This window comes from Eptatretus burgeri, chromosome 5, assembly GCF_056783735.1.
Source record: "Eptatretus burgeri isolate ZD-2024b chromosome 5, Ebu_testis_v1, whole genome shotgun sequence".
NCBI classification, from domain to species: domain Eukaryota; kingdom Metazoa; phylum Chordata; class Myxini; order Myxiniformes; family Myxinidae; genus Eptatretus; species Eptatretus burgeri.
In genome coordinates, this window is record NC_140965.1 from 62915056 (window position 1) to 62935624 (window position 20569).

General features: G+C 50.5%; 1 protein-coding gene across 3 annotated transcripts in view; it reads left to right on the forward strand.

Annotated features, from left to right (window-relative positions):
- Window positions 1-3989: 3989 nt before the first annotated feature.
- Window positions 3990-20569, forward strand: part of LOC147026549 (uncharacterized) — a 135592-nt gene continuing 119012 nt past the window's right edge. For 2 of the 3 annotated variants that reach the window (XM_085882042.1, XM_085882043.1), the window contains exon 1: window positions 4043-8344. In XM_085882042.1, the coding sequence (XP_085738168.1) occupies window positions 4422-8344 (3923 nt within the window). In that variant the 5' untranslated portion in view covers window positions 4043-4421. Of the gene's footprint in view, window positions 8345-20569 lie in introns of all 3 variants that reach the window. The other variant, XM_085882044.1, reaches the window with a different exon arrangement.

The window sequence follows — 20569 nt, forward strand, 5'->3', positions numbered from 1 at the left end:
TATACATATACTGTGAGTGATGTGTACAGTGTGTATACATATACTGTGAGTGATGTGTACAGTGTGTATACATATACTGCGAGTGACGTGTACAGTGTGTATACATATACTGCGAGTGACATGTACAGTGTGTATACATATACTGCGAGTGACATGTACAGTGTGTATACATATTCTGTGAGTGACGTGTACAGTGTGTATACATATGCTGTGAGTGACATGTACAGTGTGTATACATATACTGTGAGTGATATGTACAGTGTGTATACATATACTGCGAGTGACATGTACAGTGTGTATACATATACTGTGAGTGCCGTGTACAGTGTGTATACATATACTGTGAGTGATGTGTAGTGTGTATACATATACTGTGAGTGATGTGTACAGTGTGTATACATATACTGTGAGTGATGTGTACAGTGTGTATACATATACTGTGAGTGATGTGTACAGTGTGTATAATTCCCTGTGAGTGATGTGTACAGTGTGTATACATTCCCTGTCACGTGTACAGTGTGGAAACATTCCCCGAGTGACTGTACAGTGTGTATACATATACTGTGAGTGACGTGTACAGTGTTTACATATACTGTGAGTGCCATGTACAGTGCGTATACATATACTGTGAGTGATGTGTACAGTGTGTATATGTATACTGTGAGTGTCGTGTACAGTGTGTATACATATACTGTGAGTGCCATGTACAGTGTGTATATGTATACTGTGAGTGATATGTACAGTGTGTATACATATACTGCGAGTGACATGTACAGTGTGTATACATATACTGTGAGTGTCGTGTACAGTGTGTATACATATACTGTGAGTGATGTGTACAGTGTGTATACATATACTGTGAGTGATGTGTACAGTGTGTATAATTCCCTGTGAGTGACGTGTACAGTGTGTATAATTCCCTGTGAGTGACGTGTACAGTGTGTATACATATACTGTGAGTGACGTGTACAGTGTGTATACATATGCTGTGAGTGACATGTACAGTGTGTATACCTATACTGTGAGTGATATGTACAGTGTGTATACATATACTGCGAGTGACATGTACAGTGTGTATACATATACTGTGAGTGCCGTGTACAGTGTGTATACATATACTGTGAGTGACGTGTACAGTGTATACATATACTGAGTGCCGTGTACAGTGTGTATACATATACTGTTATTGACGTGTACAGTGTGTATACATATACTGTTATTGACGTGTACAGTGTGTATACATATACTGAGTGACGTGTACAGTGTGTATACATTCCCTGCGAGTGACATGTACAGTGTGTATACATATACTGTGAGTTCCGTGTACAGTGTGTATACATATACTGTGAGTGATGTGTAGTGTGTATACATATACTGTGAGTGATGTGTAGTGTGTATACATATACTGTGAGTGATGTGTAGTGTGTATACATATACTGTGAGTGATGTGTAGTGTGTATACATATACTGTGAGTGATGTGTACAGTGTGTATACATATACTGTGAGTGATGTGTACAGTGTGTATAATTCCCTGTGAGTGATGTGTACAGCGTGTATACATTCCCTGTCACGTGTACAGTGTGGAAACATTCCCCGAGTGACTGTACAGTGTGTATACATATACTGTGAGTGACGTGTACAGTGTGTACATATACTGTGAGTGTCATGTACAGTGCATATACATATACTGTGAGTGATGTGTACAGTGTGTATATGTATACTGTGAGTGTCGTGTACAGTGTGTATACATATAGTGTGAGTGTCGTGTACAGTGTGTATACATATACTGTGAGTGCCATGTACAGTGTGTATATGTATACTGTGAGTGATATGTACAGTGTGTATACATATACTGCGAGTGACATGTACAGTGTGTATACATATACTGTGTGTTGTGTACAGTGTGTATACATATACTGTGAGTGATGTGTAGTGTGTATACATATACTGTGAGTGATGTGTACAGTGTGTATACATATACTGTGAGTGATGTGTACAGTGTGTATACATATACTGTGAGTGACGTGTACAGTGTGTATACATATACTGTGAGTGACGTGTACAGTGTGTATACATATGCTGTGAGTGACATGTACAGTGTGTATACCTATACTGTGAGTGATATGTACAGTGTGTATACATATACTGCGAGTGACATGTACAGTGTGTATACATATACTGTGAGTGCCGTGTACAGTGTGTATACATATACTGTGAGTGACGTGTACAGTGTGTATACATATACTGAGTGCCGTGTACAGTGTGTATACATATACTGTTATTGACGTGTACAGTGTGTATACATATACTGTTATTGACGTGTACAGTGTGTATACATATACTGTGAGTGACGTGTACAGTGTGTATACATTCCCTGCGAGTGACATGTACAGTGTGTATACATATACTGTGAGTTCCGTGTACAGTGTGTATACATATACTGTGAGTGATGTGTAGTGTGTATACATATACTGTGAGTGATGTGTAGTGTGTATACATATACTGTGAGTGATGTGTACAGTGTGTATACATATACTGTGAGTGATGTGTAGTGTGTATACATATACTGTGAGTGATGTGTACAGTGTGTATACATATACTGTGAGTGATGTGTACAGTGTGTATAATTCCCTGTGAGTGATGTGTACAGCGTGTATACATTCCCTGTCACGTGTACAGTGTGGAAACATTCCCCGAGTGACTGTACAGTGTGTATACATATACTGTGAGTGACGTGTACAGTGTGTACATATACTGTGAGTGTCATGTACAGTGCGTATACATATACTGTGAGTGATGTGTACAGTGTGTATATGTATACTGTGAGTGTCGTGTACAGTGTGTATACATATACTGTGAGTGTCGTGTACAGTGTGTATACATATACTGTGAGTGCCATGTACAGTGTGTATATGTATACTGTGAGTGATATGTACAGTGTGTATACATATACTGCGAGTGACATGTACAGTGTGTATACATATACTGCGAGTGTCGTGTACAGTGTGTATACATATACTGTGAGTGATGTGTAGTGTGTATACATATACTGTGAGTGATGTGTACAGTGTGTATACATATACTGTGAGTGATGTGTACAGTGTGTATACATATACTGTGAGTGATGTGTACAGTGTGTATACATATACTGTGAGTGATGTGTACAGTGTGTATACATATACTGTGAGTGATGTGTACAGTGTGTATACATATACTGTGAGTGATGTGTACAGTGTGTATACATATACTGTGAGTGATGTGTACAGTGTGTATAATTCCCTGTGAGTGACGTGTACAGTGTGTATACATATACTGTGAGTGACGTGTACAGTGTGTATACATATGCTGTGAGTGACATGTACAGTGTGTATACCTATACTGTGAGTGATATGTACAGTGTGTATACATATACTGTGAGTGCCGTGTACAGTGTGTATACATATACTGTGAGTGACGTGTACAGTGTGTATACATATACTGTTATTGACGTGTACAGTGTGTATACATATACTGTTATTGACGTGTACAGTGTGTATACATATACTGAGTGACGTGTACAGTGTGTATACATTCCCTGTGAGTGATGTGTACAGTGTGGATACATTCACTTTGAGTGATGTGTACAGTGTGTATCCAGATACTGTATATGCCTTTTAATGCTCCTTTAAACAGTCGTTTCATCCACCTTGGAGCATTCTGCTGCGCCGACTATGGTGGGGGGTTTGCCATTGCCTTTCTATATATTGTCCAACATATTCTGAAGAAAGTGAACGATCACAAAGAAACCTGAAAATGTTTAAATGACCAAGGGATCTCGCGACATCGTCTGCCACCGCCCACTTCCCAAAAACACCAAAATGCACAGCTCGGCCTTTCTTGGCACCATGTTTATTTGTTTACTTATTTAATTTTAAACAAAATTCGGGAAACATGAGGAGTTTCTCCCGCTTTTTGAATGAAGTCGCGATTTTCATGTTTCCACATCGTGACGGATCAGGCATGTTCGAGGACAGCCCCACAACACCGACACATCGCGAGGTCCTCGGCACTTTCCTCCCAGCATGCCTCGCGCGTGACGTCACGCTGGAGCTCCGATTGAGTGAAAAGCAGGAAGAGGGGCTTCTGAAGTGCTGTGGGACGGCCAAGAGGTCGACTTGAAGCCACAAATGATGTTTCCCGCACCGCAATACAGGACGGCTTCGATGTGTGGTAAATCGTGGTTCCGTGTTACCGCTTCTCTTGCCTCGGCCTAGCCCCGCTTCACAAGGCGCGTGAATCCGACGGCGTTGGACTTGGTGCTGCCGGTGCGAGGACGCCGATCGTGTCGTGCTTCGTGTTCCGCTGTTTTGAGATTCCCCGTTGGCCCGGGGAATTACCCCCCCTCTCCCCGTTGGCCCGGGGAAGCAAGTTTTCTCAGAGAATGGCTCGCCGAACCAGTCAGGCAGACGAGAGCGGGCCGCAAGCAGCCGGAGTGCTTCACGTTCCTGGTGTTGGGGGAAAGAAGAAGAGCGGTTTTCAAATAACCAGCGTCACTGCGGCGCAACCGAGCAGTTTGGCCGAGGACACGGAGAGCTTCGACGATCTCGACGAGTCTCGGACTGAGGACATCTCTTCCGAGATCCTGGACACTTCTCGGACCACGGACTGCGAGCCGGGCCCGTACGAACGCAGTTCCTCGGAGGAGACGCTCAACAATGTGGAAACTCCAGCGCTGACCCCTGTGCATCCAGTCCACCCGCTGGGACATCACCCCAACTTGCTGATGAACGGGGCAGCCATGTCGAGCACTTCTGCACCGCTCGTTCCTTTGCTTGCTGGGGCCGGGAATGTCACCAGTGGGAATGTTTTTCCTGTTTTGTCTCTTTCTCAACCGGTCATTCCAATTGCACCTTGCCAACCACACGCCCAGACGCAGGCGCAAGTTCAAACGCAAAACATCAATTCTCATTCCCGTTTGAAAGAGCGACCGAGTGTGCTTTCACAATCGCATGACCAAACGATTTTGCTCGCAAAGCTGGAAGAACACGCACACTTGCAGCAGCAACAACACTTACATTTGCAACTTCAACACCAGCCAAACTTGTTTTCACAGCGACGTTTGCAGCTCCCGACAGTCCCACAACCCCAGCCTGAGTCGCAACCACAACCGCAGCTCAAGTCCATTCCACAAATGCAGCCCCTGTCTGTGCCGCGGTCCCAGACCGTGCCGCGGTCCCAGACCGTGCCGCAGTCCCAGACCGTGCCGCAGTCCCAGACCGTGCCGCAGTCCCAGACCGTGCCGCAGTCCCAGACCGTGCCGCAGTCCCAGACCGTGCCGCAGTCCCAGACCGTGCCGCAGTCCCAGACCGTGCCGCAGTCCCACCCCCAGTCCATTCTGCAGTCCCACCCCCAGTCCATGCTGCAGTCGCAGCCCCAGTTCGTGCCGCAGTCGCAGTCCCAGTCCGTGCCGCAGTCCCACCCCCAGTCCATTCTGCAGTCCCACCCCCAGTCCATGCTGCAGTCGCAGCCCCAGTCCGTTCCGCAGTCGCAGCCCCAGACCGTGCCGCAGTCGCCACCCCAGTCCGTGCCACAGCTTCAGCCCCAGTCCGTACCGCAGCTTCAGCCCCAGTCCGTGCCGCAGCTTCATCCCCAGTCCGTGCCGCAGCTTCATCCCCAGTCCGTGCCGCAGCTTCAGCCCCAGTCCGTGCCGCAGCTTCAGCCCCAGTCCGTGCCGCAGCTTCAGCCCCAGTCCGTGCCGCAGCTTCAGCCCCAGTCCGTGCCGCAGCTTCAGCCTCAGTCCGTGCCGCAGCTTCAGCCTCAGTCCGTGCCGCAGCTTCAGCCCAAATCCGTGCCGCAGCTTCGGCCCCCATCCGTGCCACAGCATCAGCCCCAGTCCGTGCCACAGTCGCAGCCCCAGTCCGTGCCACAGTCGCAGCCCCAGTCCGTGCCGCAGTCGCAGCCCCAGTCCGTGCCGCAGTCGCAGCCCCAGTCCGTGCCGCAGTCGCAGCCCCAGTCCGTGCCGCAGTCGCAGCCCCAGTCCGTGCCGCAGTCGCAGCCCCAGTCCGTGCCGCAGTCGCAGCCCCAGTCCGTGCCGCAGTCGCAGCCCCAGTCCGTGCCGCAGTCGCAGCCCCAGTCCGTGCCGCAGTCGCAGCCCCAGTCCGTGCCGCAGTCGCAGCCCCAGTCCGTGCCGCAGTCGCAGCCCCAGTCCGTGTCGCAGCCCCAGTCCGTGTCGCAGCCCCAGTCCATCCCGCAGTCGCAGTCGCAGCCCCACTCCGTGCCACAGTCGCAGCCCCAGTCTGTGCTGCAGTCGCAGGCCCTGTCTGGAGTGCAGTCTGAGTCCATGCCACAGGCAGAGTCTATGCGGCAACTTGAGTCCATGCTGCAGCCACACCCAGAGTCCGTGACGCAGCTCCAACTCCAGTGTAGACCACAGCTGCACCTGCAGCCTGAGTCAATTCCATGGCCACAGTCATGTCCACAACCACATCCCCAGTCCCAATCAATTACACAATCACAACTTCAGTCACAGTCTGTTCCACAACTGCAGCCACAGCACCAGTCTGTGTCGATGCTGCATTCACAGCTCCAGCCACAATCTGCACAGCAACTCCAGCCACAGCCAGTGAAGCAGCCACAGCATTATCAGCATCTTCAGCCACTGTCATTGCTTTTGCAGCAACCACATCGACTGCAGGACACTTGGCCTGATCCTCAGTCACAGCCGGATGTTCGGCCTGAACCTCAGTCACAGCCGGATGTTCGGCCTGAACCTCAGTCACAGCCGGATGTTCGGCCTGAACCTCAGTCACAGCCGGATGTTCGGCCTGAACCTCAGTCACAGCCGGATGCTCGGCCAGAACCTCAGCCGCAGTCGGACGCTCTACCAGAACCTCAGCCGCAGTCGGACACTCTGCCTGAACCTCAGTGGAAGCCGGATGTGAGGCTTGAACCTCAGCGGCAGCCGGACGCCCAGCCTGAACCTCAGCGGCAGCCGGACGCCCAGCCTGAACCTCAGCGGCAGCCGGAAACCCAGCCTGAACCTCAGCAGCAGCCGGAAACCCAGCCTGAACCTCGGTGGCAGCCCGACGCTTGGCCTGAACTGCTGCCAGCCACTCGGCTTGAACTCCAACTGCAGCCGGATGTTCAGGCTGAAGCGCAGCCTCACACTCAGCATGAAGCACAGCCGCAACCAGGCGTGCTGCTTGAATCGCAGCTGCAGCTCGATGCACAGCAACAACAGCATCTTGACACCCAGCCTCCTTCACAGTCTCATCCACCTGCACATTCTCGTTTCCGTGTTGTCAAGCTCGATGCTGTTCATGAACCGTATTGTAAAGGACGTTGGATGTGTGCTGAATTTTATGAAAAAGATCGTGTCACTGAAGCAAAACTCTTTGATTCCCACATTGTTGAAGTTTCAAGCTCTGCAGCTCAACCCAGCACTTTCCAAGAAGAGGTTCCACTATTTGCTAAAATAAACCCAGATTTTTCTTCCCCAAATGCGCACATGTTCTCAAATACAGTTACCTTGCAACCACACCAACATGGGAATGCTTTAACTACCAGCCAACCACCCCATCCTCCTCAATCCATGGTTTCTGATAGTACAGTTTCCCAACAGACACCATCTTTGGAGCCAACAAGTTTATTGCCCCATGTGATGACATCTTCGCAGCCACACACTACAGTCATTGGTGTGTCACTGCCCACTTACACCCAAGTTGCAGTGCAACCTCAAACACAGCAATATACTCCATTGGTCCAGCCACAGCTCTCTATACCATCAGAAAGTTCAATTTTGATTGAGCAGCAGACTCTGCAATCCCAAGTTGCAGTTTCCAAATCTGGTCCTGTGGCTCCTTCATTACCTCTCCTTTTAGACTCGCAGGCTGCCATCACAGCAATATCGATGCCCACATCTCAACTTTCTTCTAACAACACTGCATCCACATTGTCAAATCTGCAGCCAACTCCACTTCCCACAGTAGTTACTACGGTTCCAAATAGCATTTCTACTCCAACTGTGCAACAACAGTTAGCCAGTGATCTCATTTTGGAGCCACCAGCACCTAGAACTTGTCAGCAACTTCCCATTTCTACCACATCATTGACTCTCCAAGCCCACCCAATACCTGGTTCGACATCACCATTCAATATGATGCTATCTCCAAGCATGACACGTGTTTTATCTGGGTTCCCTGTTGCCACCAGCTTGGCATCTGCCACGACCGATTTAATGAGTGGGGCAGCAGTTGGATTCAGCGGACTTGTTGCAGCAGCCAACAGCATAATGGGTGATGGGACTGCTTCGTGTTTTCTACCATCTGGACCTGTGCTGGAGGCCCTGAATGCAGAGGATGAGAGGTATGTTGGCTTTGGGGCCCATTTTGAGGAAGGGATGAAATTAACAATGCTACTATATTTTTGACCGATTTCACATAATTTTTGCTTGTTTCACATATTAAAGTATATTAAGTTTGTTGTTTGTTCAAGATCTGAAAATACATACTGTATTGTTCTTTCCATGCTATAGAGCAACAGAATGGACTTGGTCTTATTTCTGAAAGTTTTTTTTTTTTTTTCGAGCAATGTTACAACGATTGAGGTGGTCCAACTGGAGACAAAAGTTACAACACCAAAATGAACCTTTGATGTTTGCTGCTAATAATATCCACTTTTATACCATCAAGTAAATACCCTCTCCAGAGGGTATTCAATTTGGGTTTGTTTGTCTGTATGTCTGTCTGTCTCTGCACATAATGTGAAACAGCTCGGCCACAAATGCCACCTGGTGATAGCCAGTATTCCCCATTGTATTTTTTTCAACCATGTACCTCTGTAAAGTATGTGCAATTCCATTGTGAGTACATCTATAAAGGACGTACTACAAGAATGCAGTACTATTAACTACTACAATAATGTCAATAAAAGATGTACTCTTAACCATTAAGAATGTGAATGCATCTATAAAGTACGTGCCATTAGGAAGGTTTTTTTTGGTATAAAGTACGTATGATTGGAACCTGAGTACATCTATAAAATACATACGATTTGAACGTGAATCGATACAATAAAACCTGAAAGGTCTGTCTGTCCACTGTATGAACGAAACTGACATTGTCAATGCATCGCCTACACACCACATAACCACATAAACACAAAGACACAGACACAGACACACAAGCACCACACAGACACAGACACACAAGCACCACACAGACACAGACACACAAGCACAGACACACAAGCACAGACACAGACACAGACACACAAGCACCGCACAGACACAGACACACAAGCACCGCACAGACACAGACACACAAGCACCGCACAGACACAGACACACAAGCACCGCACAGACACAGACACACAAGCACCGCACAGACACAGACACACAAGCACCGCACAGACACAGACACACAAGCACCGCACAGACACAGACACACAAGCACTGCACAGACACAGACACACAAGCACCGCACAGACACAGACACACAAGCACCGCACAGACACAGACACACAAGCACCGCACAGACACAGACACACAAGCACCGCACAGACACAGACACACAAGCACCGCACAGACACAGACACACAAGCACCGCACAGACACAGACACACAAGTACCGCACAGACACAGACACACAAGCACCGCACAGACACAGACACACAAGCACCGCACAGACACAGACACACAAGCACCGCACAGACACAGACACACAAGCACCGCACAGACACAGACACACAAGCACCGCACAGACACAGACACACAAGCACCGCACAGACACAGACACACAAGCACCGCACAGACACAGACACACAAGCACCGCACAGACACAGACACACAAGCACCGCACAGACACAGACACACAAGCACCGCACAGACACAGACACACAAGCACCGCACAGACACAGACACACAAGCACCGCACAGACACAGACACACAAGCACCGCACAGACACAGACACACAAGCACCGCACAGACACAGACACACAAGCACCGCACAGACACAGACACACAAGCACCGCACAGACACAGACACACAAGCACCGCACAGACACAGACACACAAGCACCGCACAGACACAGACACACAAGCACCGCACAGACACAGACACACAAGCACCGCACAGACACAGACACACAAGCACCGCACAGACACAGACACACAAGCACCGCACAGACACAGACACACAAGCACCGCACAGACACAGACACACAAGCACCGCACAGACACAGACACACAAGCACCGCACAGACACAGACACACAAGCACCGCACAGACACAGACACACAAGCACCGCACAGACACAGACACACAAGCACCGCACAGACACAGACACACAAGCACCACACAGACACACAATCACACAGACGTTCTGATCTTGGTTATTTCTTTTATGAGTCTTGTAGAGTTGCATCAATCCAGTGTTGCGTTGTATTCAGGATATGAAATAAAAACAAATAATTGTTAAGGATCAGATCTGGTAATGCTCGATTTTTGAAATTCAAGTTTTGCTTTCTTTTAATGTATACAGCAATATGGTAATTTTGGTACAAAACTAAATATTGAAAGGGTGGACATTAAATTTATCACCAAAATCACCAAACAGGCATTTTCTTGTGTACTGGCATCCACTTAAACACAAACAGTAATACAGAACTATGTAGGACAGCTTGGAGGCATGCACATTTCACACATATGTCTGACCTGTCTATCCTGGGTTCAAATCTCGATCCAGATATAAACTCTCACCCGGTGTTTCGCCTGCAGGGCTCACCGTCACCGTAAAGACGTTAAACCAAAGGACCTGTCTGCAGGCACTGGCTGTTACTAGACCTTCACGATGCCAGGGTGTCTTTTGGAAAGAGTAGGAGAGTTATTGCCAGCACCCTGAACAAATTTCAAATTACAACACGAATCGTCTTCAGCATTCTGTATGCGCATGATGTTTAGCGTCACGTCGCATTTGGGGTCGGAGTTGCTCCTTTTGTTTAATATATTGTTGTGGTTACCAGATTCGCAAACCACCATTCAGGTCCCTTAGGTGAGGTATCTCGGTAAGTGCATGTGTAGTTAGGCCCAAACCCGTTGTCTAGTGGGAATACATGTCATTTATACGTGCTGCGACTCTTCAGGATAGCCGTTTTTCTTTTACTATCTTTATTTTGGACCAATCGCCACCATCACAACCACAACATCAACCACCGACCACAACCACCGCTTCACCACAACCGCCACGACCTTTACCGTCACAACTCGCCACCATCGCATCACCGTCATCTCGCGCCACTCATGGGCACCGATGCTGGACTCGTGTAGGGCGCACGTTGAACAGCGTGTACAAAATCACGGATTTTCTGCTTCAAAAACGGATCCAAAACGACACACGCCCACTTTTTGCCGTCCAATCGGTGAGCGAGGGGCGAATTGGCCTGCCCCCAGGGCGATCGATATATGCAAATTTGTGGATCAAAAAGCCTTCACGCCCACTTTTTGTCGGGCCAATGGGGAGCGAGTTGAAAGGTCAAAGGGAGGGGGTCAAAGGCGAAGTTACGGGGGGATAAAAGGACGGTGTTCGTCAGTAAAAGGGGAGTAAGAAGTCGGAACGAGGAAGAAAGGAGTAGTAAGAAGTCGGAACGAGGAAGAAGGGAGTCGTAAAGGTCGGAACGAGGCGAAGGAGAGTCGGAACGGAGGGGACGAGCTGTGGAGAGGCGGCGAGGGCGGACGAAGGGTGCTCGCGTCGTGCAAGGAGCTGCGCGCCCGAGGGAGGCCGGCAGCGCGACCTGGCCGAGGTGGAGACGCTCGTCGCACATAATAAAGATCCTCTATACCCCGAGCATCAGCAACCCCCCTCCTGTTTCCCCCCGCGCTGAGATAGTGCGACCAAGGGGGCCCCGTTCCCACCCCCCTGCCAGGCACTGTCCACGAGGCCCGCGGGTTGCGGGGCCATCGCCGCTCCGCGTCTCATCACCAGACGGGTAGGCCCGACCAGGTCTCGGCCCCAGGCCTACCCCATCCTTGGGGGTATTTCTTTTCCTTGGTTTTGGGTATGTGTTGTCGGCGCCGTCTGTGAAGTAGAATTGTATAAGTGTTGCCGTGTGCTCGGTAGTCGGAATTAGCTCTGCACTGTGTTTTCACTTTTATGTTTGCTTTTTGTGTAAATGGAATTGTGTTTTCTTTTTTTGTGTGCATTTGGTGGAATTGTATTTGTGTGCTTCCCGTTCGTCGCGAATAAATGTGCTTTATTGTTGAACTGTTCTCCCGCTTCGCTTCGTCTTTTTCCTCCATTGAATCCCCATCTTGCTTCACGTAAAGGGTTGGTAGTGGGCTGAATACGCCCGATAATTAATCGAACCGTCGAGGTCGACGATAACACCGCTCGGTTATTCTGATAGTACGGAACGGGTCGCTTAAGTGGCCCGTGTCCGAAGTCGACCTGCGGCGAGGTGCGATCGCCCGGTCTACCCTCCGCGTGGGTACTTAGGTAGTTCGAATTTGGCGAGCAACCCTATCCCACGCGGGGGCTGATTGGCTCGATCGCGGTGAGACCGAAAGGTCCACCCGTGACTGGTTCCCGGCGTTAGTCCGAGAGGGTCACGACTGGATTGTCCGTCCGGTGGGCGACGTGCCGCGATTCGAGTTACGTGGCCGTCGCACGCCGGCGGGCGCGAAGACCGCAACACTGGTGTCAGGTCGTGCGATATAAATTCATCGCCCTCCTCGCGGCACTGGTATCGGAGAACAGGAAAACGGGCTCTCCTGTCTCCGGCTAAATTTACGGGAATCGGTCCAGGGGTGAGAGAAGCGACCCCCGATTCCCTCCAAATTACGAGCGAGCAAATTAACCCTTCACGAGAAGCAAGATGGCGTCTCAAGGCGAGCGGGAGCCGGGGGTATTAGAAATGTATATGTGTAATAATGTAGAGTCCATGGCCCAGGATGGAATCCCCGAGCAGGAAATGTTGATTGTGCAGGAACACGGACTCGCCCAACTGAACCCAGGGCCCGAGGTGGGTGCGGCAGCGGCCGCGGTGTATGACACCTTCCCCCCTCTCCACCAAGACCCTTCCCCAACCCCTCCCGAACCCGCTCACTTGCGTGCATCCGCCAGGGCCCAGCCATGCGCCATGCTGGCGGCAATGACAAATGAAATAAAAACGAAATGAAAGGCATGAACGAAAAGATGGATGCGAATACACAAAAAATGGATGAAAAGATGGATACAAATACAAATGAAGTGAAAACGACGATGGATGCGAATACACAGAACATGAAGGAAGAAATGAAAGAACTACGGGGTGAGACGCAGAACATGGGCCGATGGCTGCCGGCGGGCATGAAGGCAGTGACCAGGAGCTGGGAATGGCGACTCCACGTGTGGGAGCAAACGAGCTGGGTGGGGTGCAACGGCTGACAGGCCCGCGGTGGAGGCGGGTGAAAAAATAATTCGTGGAACGTGTTGGGCGAGGGTCGTGACGATGACCGAAAGGAAAAATTAAATGGGGAGACCAAAACGTGTGAGACGAGACACGAGGTGACGACAACAGAAATAATAGTTGAGACAAGGGAGGTAAAGGGTGAAGAGTTGGCAGAGACACGGGAGATGGGAACGATAGAGGGAAGACTACACGATGAAGACGGGGTAAGTGACGCACACACACACACGGAGGAAGTGGAGGATAATGGGGGTGAGCTCGCGGAGCGTGTTGGGACCCGGTGCGAGCACCTGGATGGCCTCCTCCAGGAACGAGGGGAGGGAGTATGCCCCCTTGAGGCGAGTCACGACCAGGTGAGTTCGGTCGTGCTTTGCGAGGTTGAGGGGACGAGTGCTGTGGACGGGTGCACGGAGAGCTTGGGGGGTGTAGAGGCCCCGGAGACCCTTGTGGGGACACAAATCCCCAGTGTGGTTGTCCCTGTGTGTGTGGTGCAAGGTGTGAGTGCGGCACCGTGTGTGGAAGCGACCCCGTGTGTGAGTGGTGTGGTGGCGATGGTGCCGGAGTGTGTGCTTCCCAGCACGCCGTGTGTGGATGAGGCACCGTGTGTGAGTGTCGCCGTGTGTGTGAATGAGGCACCGCGGGTGAGTGCCCTCGCGTGTGTGGGTGAGGCACCGCGGGTGAGTGCCCCCGCGCGAGTGAATGGAGCACCACGTGTGAGTAGTATGGTTTGTGTGAGTAGTGAGGCACGCGTGAGTGAACGGCCGTGTGCAAGGTCGCTGTGTGCCAGGGAGACCGTGTGTGTGAGAGAGCGGTATGTAAGGGAGATGTTGGTTGGCATGCGGGAGCACGCAGCCGCGTCTCCCGGTGTGAATGTGATAGTGTGGACTGTGTGCGTCGTAACACGCAGGTATGCGTGTGTGGAATGGAGGCGACGACGGCGACATGTGAGTAAAGAAAGCCGAGTAGCGGCTGTAGTTGTTTCGCGGACCGTGCCGGGTTCACCCAGCAGTGAGCACGCGGTTCGTGCTGTGCAACGCACGAGACCACCACGTGCTCGCTTGCGAGAGTGAAGTCCCGGTCCGGAAACGCACGCGGTGGATTTGCCGATCCCGCGGACGGACAAAGTTAGGCAGGTAAATGGATTTGGACCGGACGGGTTCTCCACGCGATCGTGTGTGTTAAGCTCCAACGGGCAAAGCACATGTGTTCGCGTGGGGAACCCCTCGAGACTTGGGGCTTGTTTTTTTTTCTGCGCACGGTGACGTCATGGCTGCACGTGTGGTTGGAATCCGGCAGGAGGGGTATCTCTGCCGGATGGTCCCGTCCAAGGAGGGACGAGGAACACGTGCAGCTGCATGACGTCACGGGCAGTTGCAAGGTGCAAAGAGCGCGAGTTGCCGCGCAGGTGCTGCGCATGGAAAAAAAAAAAAAAAGCAAGCCTCACTTTCGGGTGTACAGGATTCCTGGGTAAGGGGTGGAAGACCCCCTTACCTGGGCACAGGATGGAAACTAGTTAGGGGGAAGGGTTAGCTTAGCTAGACCGACTTCATGGGGCAGGGGTAAGTCCTCATGGAGTCCGTGGAATGGATTAGTTAGAGGGATTGTAGCCAGATTTAGGTTGGGAAATAAAATGGGACATTTGAGACAGTGACAGACTTGTGAATGTGTAGAGGGGACGTAGTTTAGCTACGTAGTGTTAAATGGAACGTGCTGTAGTTTAAGGGACGACGTGGGAGCACGAGTTAGTTAGGGGAGGTAGATAGAAGGATGGCAGAGTTCAGTGGTGTGTGTGTTGAAGTGTTGAAGAGTTGAGAGGTGAGTACTTGTTGAGTGAGTGAGGCCAGCGGGTCTGTGTGTGAGGAGTGAATGGGGAATGCATGGTGCGATGAGTGATTGGGGGGAGGAGTGACTCCCACCCAAGGGACCCCGGGGTCAGTGTAGAGTGAGTTAGCTGGGTTAGTCAAATTGAAAAATGGAGGTCGTTTTGTTGTTGGTGGGAAAGTAGGCTCGAGACCCATTTGGAGGGGTGCAGGAGCCCTGTTGACGGGCTTGGGAGCGTGGCTGCGAAAGGTGAGTATCGCTGAGTGGGTACCCCGGGCACCAGGCTAGTCGGCCGCGTAGGCCAAGGGCCCATGGGGGGCCGGGATAGAGTAGTGGGCACGGGTGCGCCTGGTTGGTGCGGGGGCCCGGGGCGCCATTAGCCGCGTGGGCAGTGTTGTGGGCACGGGTGACCCTCGGAAAGGGGCCCGGGAGGCCGGCCTGCCACGTGTGCGTTTCAGGGGAGGTGCCATGGGGGGCACTCCCCGGTGTTAGGGAGCTGGTAGGCTCGAGGCAGTGTAGTGCCCGGGGTGCCATAGCGGGAGATTCGGGCAGAGGGTCGTGCCTGCCAAAGGGAGCCACGTGTCCCAGCCAGGAGACCGTGTGAGGGCACGGAGCGAAAATTGGGGGGCGAGGCCCGAAATTGTAAGGACACCAACACAGGCGACGGGAATCTGGGTTGTTAGAACCAATAGTTTAAGCGAGAGGCGCTTGTTGAAAGCCCCGGGGTAGTTTAACAGTTAAATGGTTAGGGTAGATTAGGAGATGTACCCCTCCGCACCATCCATCCCCTCGCTCTCGTTGTGGGCCGCTGGACCCACTTGGTGTTAAGATCGCCGAACTCTGGGGAGGCCATTCTGAGGCTTCGTTGGGCCTCGACACAGGACGTTAGCTCTCCCTTATTCCCCTCCGGGAAGGGAACGTAGGGGTTGGGAGTAGGCTAGGTGACAGGATAGGTTAGCCGAACAAAGACTATAAAGGGGGTTAGGGGACGATTTATAGTGGGGAAGTAAAAATAAAAACAACAAAAAAATAAGTGGGGGCTAAATTGGTTTTTCACAAATTAAGGGAGTGGGTATGTACAGTGACAGGCAAAGGCGATAGGTTGGGAGGGAGACAGGTAGGTAGGTCCGAGCCCGCCTTCCAAGTGGCCAGCACCACCGCACTCCCTCCACCAACCTCCACTGAACGGCAAAGGCTGGCCAACTTCATCGGCTGGCCGTGTTTTGCTGCAAGGCAGAGGCCGGCTAACTTCATCGGCAGCTGTTGTGTTGCTGCAAGGCCTGTGCCGGCCGGATCATCTGCAGCTGTGGTGCTGCAAGGCCTGTGCCGCCAAGTTCATCGGCAGCTGTGTGCTGCAAGGCCTGTGCCGGCCAGTTCATCTGCTGGCTGTTTTTCTTCGAGGCCTGTGCCGGCCAGTTCATCTGCCGGCTGTGTTTGCCTGCAACGGTCTTCTTCTGCCGGCTGTGTTTGCCTGCAGCGGCCTTCTTCTGCGGGCTGTGTTGCCTGCACCTTTGCCATGCCATGCCCACTGCCCATGTTCACCAGCCCCGTTCAATTTTGCTTTGCCCCTCCTGTTCATTTCCATGTGCGCCAGGATCAAGGCAACAGTTTGCAAGCTGCGAGAACTGCCCTGTTGGCAGCTACAACACGGGCCTGCAGTGGCAGCCCGTGCACCGTGTTTTGCGTCCATCCATTCATCCATTCATTCGTTGTGCTCATTGCGTGTGCCACTTGAGCTGGCACGGAGACTGCGTTGTGCAGCCCAAGCACCGTTGTGGTTCACTGAGTTCAGTTCAAAAGGGAAGGCCTTGGACTGCGTGTGAGCAGCCAGCCACGTTCCCTGTCACCTGCATTGTTTGAGCCAGAGACTGCATGTGGGCAGCCTGGCTCCCTGCTAACTGCTTTCTTTTTGCAGAGTCAATGATCCTGGGCCATGGTTTAGTGTAAAATTTGTAAGTTAAGGTTAAGATGTACTGTACATATGAGTGCGCCCCCGGCATGTTTGTCTTAGCTCCGGCAATTTTATTTAAGTCGTCCGTGTGAGTGAGTTTGTTTAGATAGTTACGCAGCCCTTAGGTTATTTATTTTGGGGACACGAATACCATGAATGTCGCACTCAGGGATCCGTAGGTAAAATGTACTAGGGGAAAACTACACATGATGGCACACGAAAATTTGACGACTCGGGACGAGTCTGTAAAAAGGGAAGGGGGTAGTGTTGTGGTTACCAGATTCGCAAACCACCATTCAGGTCCCTTAGGTGAGGTATCTCGGTAAGTGCATGTGTAGTTAGGCCCAAACCCGTTGTCTAGTGGGAATACATGTCATTTATACGTGCTGCGACTCTTCAGGATAGCCGTTTTCTTTTACTATCTTTATTTTGGACCAATCGCCACCATCACAACCACAACATCAACCACCGACCACAACCACCGCTTCACCACAACCGCCACGACCTTTACCGTCACAACTCGCCACCATCGCATCACCGTCATCTCGCGCCACTCATGGGCACCGATGCTGGACTCGTGTAGGGCGCACGTTGAACAGCGTGTACAAAATCACGGATTTTCTGCTTCAAAAACGGATCCAAAACGACACACGCCCACTTTTTGCCGTCCAATCGGTGAGCGAGGGGCGATGGCTCGCCCCCAGGGCGATCGATATATGCAAATTTGTGGATCAAAAAGCCTTCACGCCCACTTTTTGTCGGGCCAATGGGGAGCGAGTTGAAAGGTCAAAGGGAGGGGGTCAAAGGCGAAGTTACGGGGGGATAAAAGGACGGTGTTCGTCAGTAAAAGGGGAGTAAGAAGTCGGAACGAGGAAGAAAGGAGTAGTAAAAAAAGTCGGAACGAGGAAGAAGGGAGTCGTAAAGGTCGGAACGAGGCGAAGGAGAGTCGGAACGGAGGGGACGAGCTGTGGAGAGGCGGCGAGGGCGGACGAAGGGTGCTCGCGTCGTGCAAGGAGCTGCGCGCCCGAGGGAGGCCGGCAGCGCGACCTGGCCGAGGTGGAGACGCTCGTCGCACATAATAAAGATCCTCTATACCCCGAGCATCAGCAACCCCCCCTCCTGTTTCCCCCCGCGCTGAGATAGTGCGACCAAGGGGGCCCCGTTCCCACCCCCCCTGCCAGGCACTGTCCACGAGGCCCGCGGGTTGCGGGGCCATCGCCGCTCCGCGTCTCATCACCAGACGGGTAGGCCCGACCAGGTCTCGGCCCCAGGCCTACCCCATCCTTGGGGGTATTTCTTTTCCTTGGTTTTGGGTATGTGTTGTCGGCGCCGTCTGTGAAGTAGAATTGTATAAGTGTTGCCGTGTGCTCGGTAGTCGGAATTAGCTCTGCACTGTGTTTTCACTTTTATGTTTGCTTTTTGTGTAAATGGAATTGTGTTTTCTTTTTTTGTGTGCATTTGGTGGAATTGTATTTGTGTGCTTCCCGTTCGTCGCGAATAAATGTGCTTTATTGTTGAACTGTTCTCCCGCTTCGCTTCGTCTTTTCCTCCATTGAATCCCCATCTTGCTTCACGTAAAGGGTTGGTAGTGGGCTGAATACGCCCGATAATTAATCGAACCGTCGAGGTCGACGATAACACCGCTCGGTTATTCTGATAGTACGGAACGGGTCGCTTAAGTGGCCCGTGTCCGAAGTCGACCTGCGGCGAGGTGCGATCGCCCGGTCTACCCTCCGCGTGGGTACTTAGGTAGTTCGAATTTGGCGAGCAACCCTATCCCACGCGGGGGCTGATTGGCTCGATCGCGGTGAGACCGAAAGGTCCACCCGTGACTGGTTCCCGGCGTTAGTCCGAGAGGGTCACGACTGGATTGTCCGTCCGGTGGGCGACGTGCCGCGATTCGAGTTACGTGGCCGTCGCACGCCGGCGGGCGCGAAGACCGCAACAATATATAGTACGAGCGGGCACTCCTGCCCTATGGGCGGGAATACCCTTCTCAGCCCACCTTTGGTGGGGGGTGGGGGGGTGGCAGTGTACCAATTCTTGGAAATGCACTTAAAAATTGTTGTCATTTTTGAAATAATATTTTTTGATCACAACATATGATTCTCCATATCATCATTTTGAGAAGATTCCATTGTATTATGACTTGCATAAGGGAAGATAATTAGTAATACCGCCTGCCACCTCAGGTGGCACGATTTCCACTATATATATATATATCTATATATATATATATATATATATATATATATATATATATATATATATATATATATATATATATATATATAATATGGAGCAAAAAGGGTAAGTTCATTTAAATCACTGCAAAGTGCCAAGCTTTCTCAAATCATGATTTCAAACACAAATATGTCATTATATTGAAAATCGGTATACATATTTATCACCACGCTTTTTAAAAAATGTGGGGGGATATTGTAACCGGCTCCGTCTGTCAGTCCGTCATGCTATCTTCTAAACAGTTGCACGCAAATTCACTAAACTTAGTGGTATAGTTATGATCACCACATGGCACAAACATGCAAGAGTAGCATCGTTTTTGGCTTCGCCCTCCTGGAACGGGGTCAAAAGATCAAATCCCAATAAATGAAATTACAGGCACATTTTAAAACATTTTTTTCATGAAACTTTGAATACGCAATCAACATTAGGAGAGACTCATGAAATGTGTAATGATATTTTGGGATATGACCCCGAGGGGGTTGGGATTGAGGGACATAGAGGTCAAAACGGGGAAAAAAATTTTAACTCAAAATTTGATATTGGGTTATTCCTCGTGGAACCTTTTGCCATCTTTCAACTTTGCTTTCGGTGGGAAGTGTGGGGATTTGCAATGACGCTCCATCGACTTCACTCTCATCTTAATTTACCTCCGCCACAGAAGATGGATGGATGTTATGTTTTCACTCCTATTTGGCTGTTTGTATGTGAGCACGATATATCAAAACGTCATGGACAGGTTTGGGCGAAACTTGGTGGATAGTTTGGGTGTGTAACGAGGACAAATTGATTCAATTTTGGTGAAGATCCGGATCCAAGAATTTTTTATTTTTAATTTTTTTTATTTTTCACCTTTGAGCGAGCGATAGGGCCAAAAACGATACATATTATGATATTTCAAAAAGTTGTGATGAGTTATGATAAAGCTAGTTGCATGAGTTGGTTATGTAATAATAACAAGCCGATTAGATTTTGGTAAAGGTTTTCTTGCAGATGTGATGTGGAATGAATACGATGTGGACTTAATTGCAAGGAATTAGAAGAACATACCATCCTATCCTTTATAGTGCAACCTAATGTATGCTATTGTTACATGGATGACGCATTTGTCATCTGTCCCAGCGAGGCAGTT